Consider the following 18,633-nt stretch of genomic DNA (forward strand, 5'->3'; position numbering starts at 1 on the left):
ATCGACATAATTAGGACAGAATTTTATTTGTGCCCCCTCCTGCCCCTTTAAATTTTATCCAACGGGGGAAGCTTTTCCCTTGACCTAGATAAAAATACAGCAGATCTCCATGTTTTTTTTTTTTTTGGTTCATTCTTATATAATAAACAGAGCTACACTACCTTTAGGTCTCAAACATGATATTAATTTAGGAATGAAAGCGCCCAGTCCAAAATATTAAATTGTTTCTATCCACAGAGTTGTTTTAACCCACAAAGTTGAGGCCGTTTGTGTAGTAATAGATAATGCAGTAATATATAACCTGAACAAAGGGCCAAAGCAGATTTAATTCACGACTTCCCGTATTTGGCCGTCCAAATGAGTCTTCACATTGTCTGCTTAGGTCGCATCTCCACAACTACTTGGACTGTTTAGCTAATCTCAGAAATCCTCTTTCAAGTCTTATCTCTCTGTTTCCCCTGCCTCTCTGCTCCAGAGTTGAATTCCTTTCTCTTGGTTCAATTGCGCTCAACATGTCCTTATTGAAATTCACAGTACGGCCATGGAACCACGCTGGGTGTTGTAAAGCAAACCAGAGATGAGTATCGTCCTCGATTTCAAGCTATCTGTATCTCTATTATCTATCTATCGACCTTCCTACCTACCATCTATATGTATAGATAGATAAATGGTGTAGTAGATGTCATTTATATATGGGATAGACGGATAGATAGATAGACAGATAACCGACAGACAGATGCACACACACACACACACACACACACACACACACACACACAGACAAAGATAAAGATATATTCCAGTGAGAGTAGTTGGGGAGAAGAGGCTAAAAGAAGTAATGGATGGATAAAATAGAGGATATTAGCACATATGCTTTACAGAGACATAAGCAAAGCATCTGAGTGTGGAGGAAAGGAGCTATTAGTACATCCTGCTGGGGGGATCATGACCTAGCAAGCTCTTCATGATCTGCTTTCCTCCACCTCTCTAGCCCAATCTCACACACTCTTCCCCAGCCCTCTGGGTCAGCTACATTCACTTTCTTTCAGTTCTTCCAACCAGCCCTGTCCCTTCCACCCCAGGGCCTTGGGACATACACTTCCCTCCACCTGGAATAGTTTTTCTTCCTCATCATCACCTCAGAAAGCTTCCTTGGGTCCTAGGTGGGGTCAGATGCCTCACTATTCTCACAGCACCCTATATTCTAGACGTACCCCTCACAACTGTAGTTAAACAACCAACATAAAATAAAATTAGATGCTCAGACAATTTGCTTTCCCCGGAGGGAGTATGTCTGTCTTGGTCATCAGTATACTCCCAGACCTGGGAACATCTTGTATCAGTACATCGTAGGTACTCAATGAATATTTTTGAAGGGATTAATAAAGATGGCATTTAAAATTCTCTTCCTCCTCCCTTCCCTTTCCTCTCTCTTCCAGCCCAGCTCCGATTTCTTTTGTTGCCTTACTTCTCATAACGTTCTTTCCTCTTGGTCTGCATACCTTGAGTCCCCCTGTGGTCTGCTAGGACCAGTCCCATGAATTGAGAGAAGATCGCTCATTTGTTTTCCTCTGGTTATCTCATTCTGGGGGATATAACGTAGGCGTTGCAAGTAATTCATTCAAAGGTATCGTTTGGAGTTTGTCTGAGAGGAGATGTTACTCAACTTGTGGCGTGAGGACTGGAGCATTAACCACCACAGGGGGAGCTTATTTGAGTCTAAGCCCAGCTGGGGGGTCAATCCTGCATTTAACCAAGGTCCTCAGGTGACGACGCACGTCAAGCACCGCTGTAAAAGAGCTGAACTCCCAGGATTGGTTGGGCAGAGAAGAAAGCAGCTTTCATTAGGTGATGTGTAGCTATGTCCCCCGTAAAGAGAAGACAAGGAGATGGAGTTAGGAGCGCAAAAGGTTTATTGGGAGGCAATAAAAGAAAGATAAGAGAACCTGCAGAACTCAGCAGGGGACATCTTCAGACCAAGATGCTGTTCTGACACCTGTAAAAGGACAGGGGGAAGAGGAAGGGTTGGATGGGGAGACAACAGAACCGGTCAGGTCCTTGTAACCCTGTTGTGCTCAGTCATTGCCAGGGGCTCCCAGGGAGGATGGTAACAGCCTCTGCAGGAAATCAGGCAGAGACAGGAGGTGATAGCAGCTGGGGGCTGTCAGCTAACTGCATTCCTGGAAGCTAAAAAGCAAGTTCTTTCTCTAAGGGCGATCCTGCAGTGTACCCCCTGGCTGACGCATGTAACATCTGAAAGAAATTTGACAAGAAACCTATGAAAGCTAGGAAATATCTGGAAAGCAGAGTTAAGAAAGTACCACGTTAAAGGCTTGACTTACACGCTCTTCTGGGACTGTTTATGTTGTACTCTTATTCTTCAGGGAGCAGTCCCCCCAAGGTCGCTGGAAGACAAGGTCCAGGGAACTCTTTCCCTTAGGGAGCCCAGGGAGAGCCCTTGTGAACCGACACGGCATCCCTGTATTTACAAGGTGCGTGGCTCAGTGAACAAGACAAGGCCCACAGGTCTCTGAGACCATCTCCTATGAGCTCCACAGCCCCAGGCTCCCCAGGGGCGGACGTGACCCTGACTGGCAACCTCCGAGCCAGCCGGAGAAGAAGAAAAACCCAGAGGAGATGGAGCAGGAAGAGCACAGGTCTGGGGAGGGACGTGCAAGGCCCTGCAGATAACCAGTGATGCCTCCACACACTCATTTTCACTTTCACACGCCTTCCTCACTCATTCATGTCTGCAAGGACAGCCCACCGCACTTGCAGCGTTGCACACAATGAAAACATTTGCGTATGCCAAATGCACGTCCGCCTTTGAGTTCACTTAGAAAAGCCACGTGGACACACACCCTTCCGACCCTGACACAGCTTGTGAGCCCACACCCTGCTATTGCAACCAACGCTCGTGCACCCAGTACGACGTTTCCAGAACACCCCCTGTGCACAGATGCATTCATGGACAACAGGCTGTAACATCACATATAAAAACCCAGACATGGAAAAACACAAGAGGTTTTAGGTTAACTTAAAACCAAAAAAAAAAAAAAAAATATATCTTGAGGCTGTGCCTGTAACTGCCGGACACGCCTTGAAGGCTATTTCTCTCTTGGCCACAGATGCTAAAATCCAGGGCTGGGGTGGGATAGATAACCAGGTTCCCTAACCCAGAAGCGCTTAGGTGTCATCTTAGCCATCCTCTTGCCTCCTGCAGGAAGGAACTAAAGCTGTTAGGCCAGATGATGGGGGCAGGGAGCATCTGTATCCTTGTATCGGAACGGGGATCACACATTTCTACAGAGGACCTGGGTGGAGGGAACAGGGGTCCAAACTCTGCTTGTGTGGGTTCAAATCCCAGCTTCGCCACTTTCAGCCTGTGTGACCTTGAGCAAGTTAGTCAATCTCATTTTCCTCATCTGTAAAAATGAGGATCATAATATTAAGATTTGTGAAGTGCTGAGAATAGGCCTGGTACGGCAGAAGGGCAAAGTGAGTATTGGTTTTTATTCTACTCCTGAGAATTCTCCAGCCCTGGGGACTCCACAAGCTCCCGGGGGGGCTCCCTCTCCTTAAGCAGCGCCACCCCACTCCCTACCCAAACCTCCCAGCTTCACCAGGCTAAAAGGCTCTCACCAGGATCTCTTTCTCCCTCCTTCCCTGTCCATGGTTTCTACAAATGAGATATGTGGAGAGAGCAGAGAGGTTGTGTGTCGTAGGAATATGAAGTCAGGCAGAGAATCACCAGACTCAGCTGCCTGCCTGGGGCTGCCAGGCCGGGTCTGCCCAGCTGACCACCGCTGTCTGTGCTGGGAATCAGGGCTTTCCCAAGGGTAAGGGCAGGGAGATGCTGTAAATTTTCAGCCAGTTACCTTTTGACGAAAATGTATGTAGGGAGATGGGAAGAGAGATGCTTCTTCATTGGTCTGGAGATATACCCATACACATATTTTTTTTTCAAGGCCCATAGCTCTGCCCCGCCCCCTCCTGTTTGTAATTCTTCCTAAAGAAGAGAGAACCCTCTTTCCGCCAAAGGAGAAATGTAAAAAGGACTGTCTTCTCTCATACTCCGACTCATCTCGAAGTCTCATCCCTCCAGCCCAAGACAATTCATTTCCCCTAGAGTCCACTCGGCGTTCAGCGGGTTCCCAGGTGAACTGAAATCCAGAGCTTTTCTCATCTGGTTGCCCTGGGAGTTTCAGCGCGCTCTCGGTACAACCTGTCCCTCCATCCTCTCCACTCCCTCCCTTCCCTCTCCCTCCCCACCCCCCCCCTCCCTTCCCAGGCTTCCTCCCAGGCTGCGCCCAGCTCAGCCCCTCCCTCCCTCGCCGGGGGCCCCAGCTGCGCCCTCCGGGGAGACACCCGCGGCCTCCGTGCCCCGAGGGGAGGCGGGGGGAGGAGGGGAGGGCAGGAGGCGGGGAACTGCGCCGGGTGGAGGCCAAGCCTGGCGGCTGGAGGTTGCATCTGCTGGAAGGCGGCTTTTGGCTGCTTGGTAACGGGCTGCCGGAGCCGAGAGAGGCAGAGAGCAGGGCAGCGGCTTCCTGACGTCAGGACCGAACGAGGAGAACGCGCCAGCCCCCCTAGCCCGCCCCACAGCTGGGCCGGCCGCTGGTGGGAGAGGAGCCCGGCGCGGGGCGCCCAGCAGGGTGAGAGGGGGCGCCGGAGCCGGTCCGCAGGGGCGCAGCATGCCCCCCGCCCCCGGGCCATGGAGGTCGCTCTGGTGCCCCCGGAGAACGGCGGTGCCATGACCGTCAGGGGAGGAGAGGAGGTCCGCGCCACAGGGGGAGCGCTCCGCTGCCCCCCGACGGCTGCGCTCAGCGATGGACTCAAGGAGCCAGCGCCAAGGGATCGCGGCGGCGCCGAGAGGGGCGCGGACCCGGGAGGCCGGCCGGGGCCACCGGTGCCCCAGGAGCTGCCCCGGGCTAAAAGGCTGCCTCCGGAGGACGGGGAGGGAGAAGGCGACCCCGCTCTGGGCGTGGCGGAGGACCAGGTGCTGGGCTCGGGGTCCCTCCATCACCAGCGCATCCTCATCAACATCTCCGGGCTGCGCTTCGAGACGCAGCTGGGCACCCTGGCGCAGTTCCCCGACACGCTCCTGGGAGACCCCGCCAAGCGCCTGCGCTACTTCGACCCGCTGAGGAACGAGTACTTCTTCGACCGCAACCGGCCCAGCTTCGACGGCATCCTCTACTACTACCAGTCGGGGGGCCGGCTGCGGAGGCCGGTCAACGTCTCCCTGGACGTGTTCGCAGATGAGATCCGCTTCTACCAGTTGGGGGACGAGGCCATGGAGCGCTTCCGAGAGGACGAGGGCTTCATCAAGGAGGAGGAGAAACCCCTGCCCCGCAACGAGTTCCAGCGCCAAGTGTGGCTGATTTTCGAGTACCCCGAGAGCTCGGGTTCCGCGCGGGGCATCGCCATCGTCTCGGTCCTGGTCATCCTCGTCTCCATCATCACCTTCTGCCTGGAGACCCTGCCTGAGTTCAGGGATGAACGGGAGCTGCTGCGCCGTCGCCCGGTGCCCCACCAGCCCCCTGAGCCCCACAGGGAGGCCAATGGCAGCGGGGAAGCGGCGCCTCCCTCTGGCCCGACAGCCGCGCCTCTCCTGCCCAGGACGCTGGCTGACCCCTTCTTCATCGTGGAGACCACGTGCGTCATCTGGTTCACCTTCGAGCTGCTGGTGCGCTTCTTCGCCTGCCCCAGCAAGGCCGGGTTCTCGCGCAACATCATGAACATCATCGACGTGGTGGCCATCTTCCCCTACTTCATCACCCTGGGCACCGAGCTGGTGCAGCAACAGGAGCAGCCGTCAGCCAGTGGAGGCGGCGGCCAGAACGGGCAGCAGGCCATGTCCCTGGCCATCCTCAGAGTGATCCGCCTGGTCCGGGTGTTCCGCATCTTCAAGCTGTCCCGCCACTCCAAGGGGCTGCAGATCCTGGGCAAGACCCTGCAGGCCTCCATGCGGGAGCTGGGTCTGCTCATCTTCTTCCTCTTCATCGGGGTCATCCTCTTCTCCAGCGCCGTCTACTTCGCAGAGGCCGACAACCAGGAGACCCACTTCTCCAGCATCCCGGATGCCTTCTGGTGGGCGGTGGTCACCATGACCACGGTGGGCTACGGGGACATGAGGCCTGTCACCGTGGGGGGCAAGATCGTGGGCTCGCTGTGTGCCATCGCCGGGGTCCTCACCATCGCCCTGCCCGTGCCCGTCATCGTCTCCAACTTCAACTACTTCTACCACCGGGAGACGGACCACGAGGAGCAGGCAGCCCTTAAGGAAGAGCAGGGCAGCCAGAGCCAGGGGGCAGGACCGGCCAGCGCAGGCCAGCGGAAGGCCAGCTGGAGCAAGGCGTCCCCCTGCAAGGCTGCGGGGTCCCTGGAGAATGCGGATGGATCTCGAAGGGGCAGCTGCCCCCTGGAGAAGTGTAACCTCAAGGCCAAGAGCAATGTGGATTTGCGGAGATCCCTGTATGCCCTCTGCCTGGACACCAGCCGGGAAACGGATCTGTAAGGGAGACCCAGGCAGACAGCTGGCCGTGGCCCGGGGACAGTGGAGGCCTCCTGACCCTGGGGATCTACTTTATGCCGCAGAGTATTTCAAGCCCGCACGCTAACCTATGTCTGTCTCTCTTCTCCCACTGCTCCCCTTCTGCCTCCCCACCCCCACCTTGATCCCCTCATTTTCCCTCTTCTTTCCATGACACCAAGGGTCGCCTATTTTTAAAAAGTACCACATTCCGTGACGCAGGAGCTGTTGAAATGGTGAGCACTTGGGGGATGGCTGTATTTGTCGCCAGTTTCCTATACCCAGCAGAGGGATAACCCGAACAAAAATGACCGTAAACAGCCCAGATCCCCAGAGATTTTGTAACCCACCCCCCAACCAATATCCCTGCGTTCCAAATTTGCTTGACATATGATTATATTTGTGTATAGGGGAAAATATTATTTTTATGGCTGGCGAGTGGATTTTTGTACAGTAGTTCAGATGGAGATATTTTGGATATATTTTCAAGATGTATGTTGTATTTATGGAAGAGAAGGTTATTGTGATGTTCTCCCGTGATACTTATATTAGAGCCAGAGACCCTGGTCCGGTTTTTCTGGTTCCTGTGTCTGCAAGCCTCTCTCTTTCTTGAGATGTAGTGTCGGTGCTTTGTGTCTAGGGCAGGGAATGCTCTGGAAGAAAGGCAAGTCTAACTTTCTCTGTACGCCTTAAACAGTGCTTGTAACTTTCTTCGAAAAGCATTTTAATGATGTTGGAAGAAGACTTCTGATAATTCATTCTCTTGATTTTCATCCCAGGAAATAAAATGTGACTTGGTTGAGGCAAGCGTTAGTTTTTCTACAGCTGATGTATCTTTGGAAATTTAAAAAAAAAAAAAAAAGTCTGTCCCTTGCTGTTTCTGGTTCTGGAGTCAGGGCAAACCCCGCCTTGACTGGGGTAGAAAACTTGGAAAGCTCATGATTTGATCATCAACAACTCTTTGCTGAGCACCCCCCCTGCCCCGTACCTTGAAGATAGAGGGGTGAATTCTGTTTGTCTCAGGTTGTCAGGACACAGACACGCCTGGGTGGCCTTAGATCCAGCCATCAGCATGGAGTGTGGATGGAGCTGAAAGGCAAAGGATGACCAGACCCTCCCCCTCCTCCACCCCCCAACCCCGCAGTCCCGCTGTGGTCTCCTGGGGCTGGGTTTCCCAGCCTTGGTCTGCAGGCTTTAAGCCCTTCTTAACATGGTTCTCAGCAGCTCTGAGGAACAAGCCTGGTTCTCCCAGATACGAAACCTGTCGGCAAAAAGGCAGCCCTGGTGTGAAAATTACAGAGAGAGGCAGCAGCACCTTCTTATTATCCTACCCACCCCCTAAACTGTGGTGCAGCCGAGAAGGATGCTTTGCCTTTGTGATGGCGGAGGTGGCCAGAGGATGGAAGGATTTGCTTGTCCACATTAAACGCTGGTTTCTACAGATTGTAACCTTGCCCCGAGTAATCCCTAAACTCAGAACAAATCCTTTTGTTCCCTTGTCACTGGATGATTCTGGCAAAACATCACAGTAGGTGTAACACTGGCTGCAGTGTCTCTCTGGGGGGTTAGCTGTCCGCGATGGGCTCCCGATTCCTGCTGTTGCTTTTTCTGCTGAATAATCCAAAGACTGGTGGTTTGGCATCCTCACCAGGTTGGGCTGGTGGTCCACAGCCACATGGCTCCCACGACAACAGTGAGCTTGATGGCTAGTTCTAGGGTACATCCAGGTGTGCGGGGGTGGGGCGGGGGGGGGGGGAGGAGGATCTAGGAAATTGATGTCTGAGGATTGTGGATTTCAGTGAGATGCCGAGGCAGGAATAAAAGCCAGCGTCCGTGACTGCCCAGAGTCATTTCCAGCGGGGAACTGTGAACAACACATCTGAGGAGGAAACAGAAGGATTGTGCCTGCAGGGCTCTGTTGTTTTTCATTACACACCGGAAGTAAAGGAAGGAGAGCAGAGATGAGTTGTTTGTTTGTAATTTACAATCTGCCTAAAAGCGGGGCATCTTGCCAAAGCTCTCCTCCACACCGTCTCACCGCCAAGCCCTCTAAGGCTGTGAAGCGAACGCTTGTGGATTAACGCACCCCTGCTGGCTGGGACTGGGGGTGAGCACGACTCGGGTTTCAGCCTACCTTGAAGATAAAAGAGAAGGTGCCACCTTTGCCCTGAAGGTCATTTCCTTTAGGCTTGAGCAGCAAAGAGAGAACTGCGCCTGCCCAGGTCTTAGATGTGTCCAGGTGCCTGACAGGTGTTGGTTCAAATAGACTGACTGCCTCTTTAGAATGTCCAGTAATGGGTACCAGCTTATACAAAGCCTCAGGGATGAAGTGGCGGGAACGAGATCCTTAGTCTCTCTGTTTTGTGTGGGAGGAGGGGGCGCTGCCCTGCAGGTTTACAAAGGGGATCGAGGTGGTTCCAGAGGGACTCCAGTCCCCTGCTGCAGCTTTCCATCCTGGAGGCCGGTGGTATCTGTCCTGGGGCACTGGGAGGGCACCCAAAGGCAGTGCAGGTATTTCAATCTCTCTGCCTTCTCAGCGCACCTGCTGCTACGATTCTGGAAATGGCCCGCTGTTTCACTCCAGCCCTCCCAGTGGTTTCCCTGTTCACATGATTGGCAGGAAAGGAGGACGAATGTCAAGTCTTTTACCCAGGTCACCTGAGGCAAGGGGCCCCTTCCTGTCCTCTCTCCCCCTCCCTTTCACTGCTGTCGTTGATTTTCCTTCCCAAGGAAATTAAGTCAAGTGGCTCCAGCCAAACCTTTATCCAGATGTTCCTTCTGGGCTCCCACAGCAAGAAACCATCCCTGGGTTTATAATCTACCAGCTTTGGCAACCTCCACGCAGAGGGCAGACATGCACTGGTGTGGTGTGTCTACGTAAGGACAGCTGCTCTCCTGCAGAGCATGTGGACCCCGGTTTTTCACCACCTACTTTTTCTTCTCCTGCCCATATGCTCACTGAACCCTGAACAAGGGTAGGTTCAGATAGGAAAGTCTGGTCACGTGCTTTAAAGCCCCAGCTCCCTGATCCGCCCTGCCCGGGACACCCCCTGGAGGGAAAATGAAACAGAGGACCAGCCCTGGAGGAATCTTCCTGTAGGACTGGGCTGTGACTTATTCTCGTGTTAATGACAGGAGCACTTCCAGGCTTGGAGGGGATGGAGCAAAGTGTTTCTCTTGGCGTGGAGGGTCCCCTCCAGAGATGGCAGGCCGAGCACAGTGAGTGTGACCCTGGGATGCTGTCCCCTGGGGCTGACCTCAGCAGCGCATATCTGCTCAGCAGCTGCTCCGTGTGCTGGGGATACTGGGACACATATTAACATGATGCCCCTGCCCTCATACGCTTCCATTCCCATTGGGGAAGCAATCAGTGTACAACAAATCAAATCATGCAGGACAGGGTGCCATCAAGTGCCTTGTAGGGGATTCCAAAATGAAGTGGGATGGGTCAGGAGTGGGAGGGCGAGGAGGAATAGAGAAGGAGAAGCTTCTGGAGACCTTGAAGGGTAGCTGGGTAGAGAGGAGGGATGGAGTCCAGGGTTACAGGCCGGTGCCTCTCCCCAGGACCCCAGTAGGAGCCCTGAGTTTATCAATGGCAGGGGGACTCAGCAGTTATTTAGGGCAGGGGTTGGCAAAAGCTCTGAAAAGAGCCAGATAGTAAATATTTTAGGCTTCGTAGGCCCTGAGGCACAACTGAAGCTGTTATTGTAGGTATTTATATAACCACTGAAAATGTAGTCACTTAAAAATGTTAGAACCAGCCTTCGCCCGAGAGCTGTACATCCCTGTCGTGACCATTTATCCGTCACACCGAGGCTGCCTCCTGGGCATCCAGTCATGCCTGGGAAGCTCTGACCTGGCTCCCTGATTTGATTTTACTTCACTGAACTTGCATTTCTTGCAAATACCAACCCTGGTTTAAGGAGGGGATCTGAGGCTGGGATTTCCTAGACCAAGGAAGGCTTTATGAGGAAAATGGAGCTTATTTCTACCTCCTAATAAAAATTAGATTTTTCTAGGTGGCTGTGAGACAGCCTGCTTTATTTCTAGGAAGGAGGAATAAAATGCCCAACTGGACATTCTGCCCAGGGCTCTGGGCAGTGGGGTTCTCCCCCAGAGGCTGGAGGAAGTGAGTCCAGGTGGCCAGAGGATGGCCTCCTTCTCCTTTTGGCCCTAAGTCTTTTCCTGGACGTGACATCACGTTGGGGGCCTTGAGGATGCCCTTGCCCTCTCCCTCTTCAGCTGGCTCTTCTCTGGCTGTAGAGATGGGCCTGGGCTGGCGGGGCCCCTCACAGTGTGCGTGGTGGGAAGATGTGTATCAGCTCCAGCCCACAGGCCTCCAGACAGAGTAAGATGCTTGCCACCTTCCCTTTTAATTGGCCGGTGTCTTCTGATGTCAAACTTTGCACCAAGCAATGTTTCAGCTGGAAGGAACGTTGCAGATAATCTGGTTGGTCCACTCATTTTACAGATGAGCAGGCAGAATCCCAGAGGGAAGAGGCCCCTTACCCAAGGTCACCGTAGTTAAATAGTCTCCCCCGAGCCCTAGGCTGGATTTCTCTGTGTGGTCCATTCTGCTCCCTCTGCATCAAAGTGTCCCCATTCTCATTAAAGCTGCCTGACCTTCCATCCCCCCCGCCCCCCGCCCCCCATGGCCACCCCACCTCCCAAGGCAGGTTCCTGCCGCATCAGTTCATTTGTATCCAGTTTGCCTGTGAGGGCTGCCTCCCGGGTGCTTGTGAAACCCTGACCTGTCTCCTCCGATTTGATTTGACTCAACTCAACCTGCGTTTCTTGAGAAGGCCACGGCAGTACAAGCGGTGGAGATCCAGCCCTGTGATGGCCTGGCGCCCACATGCAAGCAACTCACTGTCTAGGAGGAAAACCGAAACCTTTATGATCCAGTGTCCTTAATACCCTCATTCATTCATTTCTCCATTCATTCAACAAATATTTATTTGACAACATTATTTACTATGAGGCAGACACCTTGCTAAGGCGCTGAGGCCAACTGGCAGGGATCTCCCCTGGTTGGTTTCCCAGGTTAGTGGGGAGAACCAACCATCAAGGAAGCAAATGAATAAGAGATCACTTTAAAAAATTTTTTTTATTGGAGTAGAGTTGCTTTACAATGTTGTGTTAGTTTCTGCTGTACAGCAAAGTGAATCAGTTATACGTATACATAGATTCCCCTCTTCCTTGGATTTCCTTCCCATTTAGGTCACCAAAGAGCACTGAGTATCACTTTTAAATACAGGTAAGAGCCAAGGAGGAAATGGGCAGGTTGTAACCGGGGGATGGATGTGCTCCTTTAGAGAAGGGTGACGTGTACTCGAGGCAGAAGAGGACATGAAACGAGGTGAAGAGTGGGGGACAGGGACGTGGGGAACCTAGGGGCACTAGCAGGGTGTGTGTGTTTTCCTGCACAAGCAGAGGGTTGGTGGAGACACGTACGGGGTGGGTGGGGGTGGGGCAGGGAAGCCAAGGCCCCCTGGAGAGCTCCAGACGGACTTTAAATCCCAGCACCACCCCAGGGGCCACTCACCACTTTGGAGCAGGAAGCTGGCCCTGCCCTCCAGGTGGCACCCCCAAAAGAGACGCAGCAGACAACGTCACCGAGCAAAGCACAACGCGGATTTCTGCTGCAAGGCTGACGATGGGTTCCAATCTGATTTTTAAAAATTTTAGAGGGTAAGTAAAGGCCCTCAGATGCCCCCTTGATTGTTTGGCCAATGAACAGGAGACCCCGGCAGATTTTCTGAGCCGTTGCCAAAAATCCAGCTGGAGCCATCCGGGGCTGAGAGGCGAGAGGTGGGAGCAGGGAGGCAAAAGGCCCTGGAGGCTAGAGCTTCTAGGGGACTATTCTAAGACCAGGAACAGGAGCTGAAAAATCTAAGAGGGGCTGAGGTGGGTCCGGAAGAAAGCCCGGTGGGAAAGCTAAACTTCTGCATGCAAAGCCTGTCATTGCCTGGAAGTGCAGAACGAAACTCCACATGCACCTGGATGGTGACCTTGGCTTGGACCCCACGAGCAGCTCCCCTGTGGTCTTTTCAGGGCTGAAGAGCCTTGGAGGACAGCGGCTTCCCCCTTCAGCCCACCTACACTCCTCACTCCTTCCAGGTAGGCGCCGGTTCTTTCTTGCATGTGTGGGAGCCCCTCCTTTGGGGGACACGGAGAGACATGGGCTAAGGACCTGGAAGTAAGTGCTGCCCACCTGGGAGACGTGCTCAGGGCCTCCCTCCTCTCACCCTGTGCTCCGTGTCCTCTCCTGCGTGACGTCTGTGCCCAGGAGGAGTCACTTCTGCCTCCTACAGGTGTCTGGCATCTGCTGGCACAAGCTAGCCAGTCTTGGGTACAGTGGTGGGGACAGAAAGGAGACCAATTCTGCCCTCAGGACACTCAGAGACTGATGTGGTCAGGCGACACCTGCCTGTACACGAGGAGACACGTGCAAGAATGCAAGACTCATAACAGGGACTTCCCTGGTGGCACAGTGGTTAAGAATCCGCCTGCCAGCCCAGGGGACACGGGTTCGAGCCCTGGTCTGGGAAGATCCCACATGCCGCGGAGCAGCTAGGCCTGTGAGCCACAACTACTGAGCCCGCGTGCCACAACTACTGAAGCCTGCGTGCCACAATTACTGAGTCTGCGCTCTACAGCCCGCAAGCTGCAACTACTGAAGCCTGTGCGCCTAGAGCCCGTGCTCCGCAGCAAGAGAAGTCACCGCAACGAGAAGCCTGGGCACCGCAACGAAGATTAGCCCCTGCTCGCCGCAACTAGAGAAAGCTCATGTGCAGTAATGAAGACCCAATGCAGCTAAAAATAAATAAATTAATTAGTTAAAACAAAAAAAGAATCATAGCAAACAAAACTAAAAATAAAGTCCAAGAACCAGCTTGAAGTGTCCCTGGGAAACGTGATTGTGGGTAAAGGTTTGGGGGGGTGTTGATCTAAGCCCAGGGGAGTTATTTGGGCTGGGACTCCTGGGAGAAGTGATCTCAGAAGCAGAGTGAAGGAGAGAGAACATTTAAAAAAAAAAAATTTATTGGAGTCTAGTTGATTTACAATGTTGTGTTAGTTTCAGGTGTACAGCAAAGTGAATCAGTTATACATATACATCTATCTACTCTTTTGGAGATTCTTTTCCCACATAGGTCATTACAGAGTATTGAGTAGAGTTCCCTGTGCTGTATGGTAGGTTCTTATTAGTTATCTATTTTATATATAGTAGCGTGTATATGTCAATCCCAGTCTCCCAATTTATCCCTCCCCTGCCCTGGTAACCATAAGTTTGTTTTCTACGTGAGAACATCATTTAATGCTTATTAATCTACATCTTCTCCGTTGTCCATCCCCTGGGAGCCCTCCTGTCAACTCCCGCAGCCCTCTCCTGTCACTCATCGCTCTGTCCCTTGAGTGTCTCAGGTTGGGAGGTGGCCGGCTCACAGCACACGGTGTCTTGTGCCTCGCTGGCTGTCAGCTCCTGCATGCGGCCTTTGATACAGGTCAAACCCATGTGATCCCACAGTGAGCCTTGACAGTGACCTTGCTGAACCCTGAGTTTTACATGGGAAGAATGAGCTTTGCCTTTCTTTTCTTAAGTCTTCAGTTTTACAGTGATTGGTCTCCTGACACATCTGAAGGCTGCTTTTAGGAGTCTTCGGCTTCTTATTTCGATGATCCTATAAATCCTGTTTCAACACAAGATCTACTCTTTGGGAACTTCTGAGTGCTTGACTGCGACACTATTGCAATGTCGTGTTTATCAGCAATTTCCAAATCACTGTGATAATAAAACTGAAGATTTAGACAGCAGCTTTGCTCCAAAGAGTGCAAACTGCTGTTCCTGCGGCATGTTTTGTAAGCAACAGAGATGACTCGAACACGAATGGGTACCTCTTGGTGATCCATGCCAATTACAGGAAACACACAGAAGATGCCCATGGATGCTTGTGTGCTTTCCTCCCCAGCTGCCAGCTGATGAAACTTTCTATTCCTGCGACACTTTGCATTTTTAAATGGATGTCCCTTAGGAACTTGAGGCGAGTGGTCCCAATTGTGCTTTGGTGGCCAAGGCACCTAGTTGCAAGGACGAATTTCTCATAGAACATCCAGGATGGACCACTGACTGTAGTTTATGCTTCTCTTCCTCTCTCCATAGTGTACACGTTGTTATTATATTATTGTTTATTGTTCTTCTTTAGTTGCAGTGAAGTCACCTGTAAATCCCACATCATTTCCACATCAGTTTGAAATTGTCTGAGATGGCAAAGTCACCTCCTCCTCGTCCTTCTGTGTTCCTTTCACTGTCTGCCTCTGGCCCACCCTACATAGACTTCCCTACTAATCTCCCCAGAAGACAATCCATATGGTCAGGTCATTCCCAGGCTCCTAAACAGAATAAGTCCAGTCCCTTTAGCCTGACTTTTGAAGTCCTCCATAATGTGAGGCTAACCCTTTCTTTCCAGCCTTTTCTTTGTCTACGGTATCCACCCCCGAAGACACCTGTGCTTCGTAGCTATGCTGGACAGACTCATGGCTGCAGCTGACCCCACCAGCGTGCCTTCGCATTGGTCATCCTCTTGGTTGGAATGGGTGACTTATTTTCACCCATTGAAATCCTACTCATCCTTCAATGCACACCTCAAGTATCTGCTCCTCAAAGGGCCATCCTCAGTCTGTCCAGTCCGAAGCCATGTCCCCTTCTCCCATGCTCTTATCATAAACACATTTTGCCCCAACATGGTAGCTGTTTCCCTACCTCTGGCCCATTGCAGTTCAAACTCTTCCTTCACAGCAGGAATTGGCTGGTCTGTCATCTTCCTAATCATCTCAGTGCCTAAAATCGGTCCTGGAATACAGCCGGCACTCCGTGTCAAGGCTGTTTGGACTGAATTGATCCTCCTTTGATTACTTGCCTGGACCATGGAATTAGGTCCCAGGTCTCCCAAGCCGCTGGACGTACAAGCTGGCATCATTATCTCCGTATGTGATGTGTTGATGAGGCATCTGCTACAGGTAGGGAGCTGGGTTAAACCCGTGGCCAGCTGTTTGGACGTGCAATCAAATACAGTCCCTCCGGGCCTCCCACATGGGATGTGGTAGAGCAATCCTTGATACGGACACTTTCAGGCATCTAGGAAGATGCAGGACTTGGTTGGACAGTGGCCGTTGCCCTGCCTTCACTCACCTGTGTGTAGTCCAGATGGGTGATCACGTGGTGGATTTCACGTGAGCTGGGACTCCTAGCAGTAGGAAGATAATGGTGAGGATTCAGGGGAGTGTTTCAGGGACCAGGAAAGAGGCAGGGAGGGAACAGACAGAGGATGAGCTGAGGGCTAGAGGTGGAAAACTGGGAAAATTGTCACTCTGGGTCAAAAGATGTTGGTGAGGATAGGGTGACAATACACCACACCTGCCAGGGACACGCAGTGTATACCTGCGGTTGGTCAACGAAGTCTTTTGATTGTTTCTGACACTCCATCCCCCTCACTCCCCAAATGTCCCAGTTTGGAAGATGAATTGAGTGGTCACCCAAGCGGAGGTGGGAGTGGTAGGGGACAGTCTCTCTCTCCATCATTCTCTGCTGTCATTTTCAGGGGGACCCCTGGGTCACCAGGTTGGTTGACCTGCAGCAGTGGCGCCTGCAGGGCCAGGGGCAATCAGGCCACCAGGAATTTTCTGAGCCCCCAGATGCCAGGTGTTGTGCTAGACACTGGTGTTTAGGCACCTGTAAGACATGAGGGGGCCCTGTGTGGCATTTAATCCACATCCTCAACCCCAGTCCCACGTAATATAGTTCTCCAACCCCTGGCCCAGGACTGGGTAAAATCTTTAGACGTTCTAAGCAGAGAAAAGAGCATGGTGCTCCCCCATATGTAATTCAAAATAAAAACAAGACCAGGGCTGCCCTGGTGGCGCAGTGGTTGGGAGTCTGCCTGCCAATGCAGGGGACACGGGTTCGAGCCCTGGTCCGGAAAGATCCCACATGCCGCGGAGCAACTAGGCCCGTGAGCCACAACTACTGAGCCTGCGCGTCTGGAGCCTGTGCTCCGCAACAAGAGAGGCCGCGACAGTGAGAGGCCCGCACATCGCGATGAAGACTGGCCCCCGCTCGCCACAACTAGAGAAAGCCCTCGCACAGAAACGAAGACCCAACACAGCCAAAAATAAATAATAAATAAATAAACTAAAAAAAAACACACAACAAGACTAACTGAAGCATAAGTATAAGAGAGCCCCCATACCTGCTAATATTTTCTTTGCTGCTTCTACTGAAATATCGTGTCAAGCTATTTTTGAAAAAAAAAAAAGTTTGTGATGCCCCCTGTTGAGCTGGTGCCCTCAGCTCAGGTTGACTCTTCTTTTTGGGTAACCAGGACCCTCTTCGTGCCCCCCTTGGCCACATCCCGGGGCCCAATCACGGGCACAGGCTGTTCTGTCTGGGTGGCGTTTCCAAGTGGGAAATGTTTCCAGATGTTGACAGCTGGAGGCCACCAAGGCAGACCTGGGCTTCCCCAGAGCCACACAGAGGCCTTCGTTCTGCAGCTTTGAAGGGGCTGCTTTGATGCTACCCCCAGCAAGGCATGGTTGGTTGCATCTTTTCTGGGAAAATGCCGAGAGGCGAAGCTGAGGATTAAGTCTCTGCTGTGAATTAGTGATCGCCCCTTCCTGACACTGGACCTGGACCACCCTCATGCTGTGAGCAGCAGAGGGGATTTATAGAGTGTGGACACTGAATTTCAGAGATGGAAGGGACTATTTCTCTGAAATAAAGGAACAGTGATAGGATCATCGTGAAAAGTGCACTTTAATGAGACAGCTGAAGTGTATGAATAGAGTATGTGCATGGGGTCCAACTATGAACCCCTCAGACATTTTTAAAGCAAATGTATATGGCACAGACTTTCTGACACATACATAAATATTTAAAGAGGTCATCTTGGAGAAGACCACACACGTCACCAGAAGATGCTGCCTTTGCTCAAGACATTTTGGAATTCTCCTTTGGGAACACATTCAGACCCAGTTCCTGGAGTTGACGGAGATCGTCTCATCAAATGGCAAGCTCCCACTGAAATCGAAGTGACTGGCAGTCACTCACACTTTAGTATGAACTAGTTAAATCAAATGCAACTCAGCTCTAATCTGACAGCCTAGGAAACAGGAGTTTAAGCAGAGGGTTGTGGGGAGAGGATAACTTGGGGCCTCTAGGGAGCAGCTGGGGGGTGGGCTGTGCCCCAGGAGGTTGAAGAAAGAAGGGCTGGGATGCAGGGATGGAGGGTGGGGGAGGACTAGGAGGGCATAAAGAGGAGCCTTGGGGCCAGCACATGAGGAGGCATGGAGGCAGTCAAGTGTTTGGTTAAGGGAGAGGTCTGGAGGCAGGTAGACCTGAGTTAGAATCCTAGTTATGTCATTGGCTATGTGACCAAGTGCAAGTGATACCTTTCTAAATGGCTTATGATAGAACAGTTTTTTTCCAACCATAAGATAAATTAAATAAACAAACAAATAAATAATAATAGATAAATAAATAAAATAGTTATTTCCAACCATAAAATGGGAATAATAACAAAGTTTTCTTTCAGAGTTGTCAAAAGCAAATGTAATAAACTACATAGATATTGGTTAGGAAGAAAGCCCTCAATAAAAGTCAGTTATCATTATTATTATTATGATGTAGGGTTCCAGGAGAGAGCTTAGAACAAGTCTGCCCCTTTCAAGTGGGAACACCATCAAATTTATTTTGGCAACATGTATTGAGCTCTAATAGCTCCCTGCCGTGCCAGAGTTATGAGATGTAAGAATATGAACTGGGGGGAATTATTTGCCCACAGTCTACTGGGTAGCCCAAACTAAGCACACCAATGACAAAATCAGATGTAGGAATCAGGTGTTCGAGATGGATCTGGAGGATGGAGGAGATTTACACGGGTCGGGGAAAAGGGCAGGATCGGGGTCTGGGAGTGGGCCAGTCAGTGTTGCAGAGTGGGAACAAAACTGCCCCATCCTAGCGTACAGGAAGCCCCAAATGTACTACTTGTGACTCACCTTATCTCAGCCCAGCTCCATGTCCAATGCAGGTCTGAGAACCGGGCTTG

At 51.8% G+C, this 18,633-nt stretch overlaps 1 protein-coding gene across 1 annotated transcript; it reads left to right on the forward strand.

The window, feature by feature from the left end:
* The first annotated feature begins 4,570 nt into the window (after positions 1-4,570).
* Positions 4,571-7,317, forward strand: KCNA5 (potassium voltage-gated channel subfamily A member 5). The gene has a single exon (XM_068560284.1). The coding sequence runs from the start codon at positions 4,712-4,714 to the stop codon at positions 6,515-6,517; it is 1,806 nt and encodes a 601-aa protein (XP_068416385.1). The 5' UTR covers positions 4,571-4,711; the 3' UTR covers positions 6,518-7,317.
* The last annotated feature ends 11,316 nt before the right edge of the window (positions 7,318-18,633 follow it).

This window comes from Eschrichtius robustus, chromosome 13, assembly GCF_028021215.1.
Source record: "Eschrichtius robustus isolate mEscRob2 chromosome 13, mEscRob2.pri, whole genome shotgun sequence".
NCBI lineage: Eukaryota > Metazoa > Chordata > Mammalia > Artiodactyla > Eschrichtiidae > Eschrichtius > Eschrichtius robustus.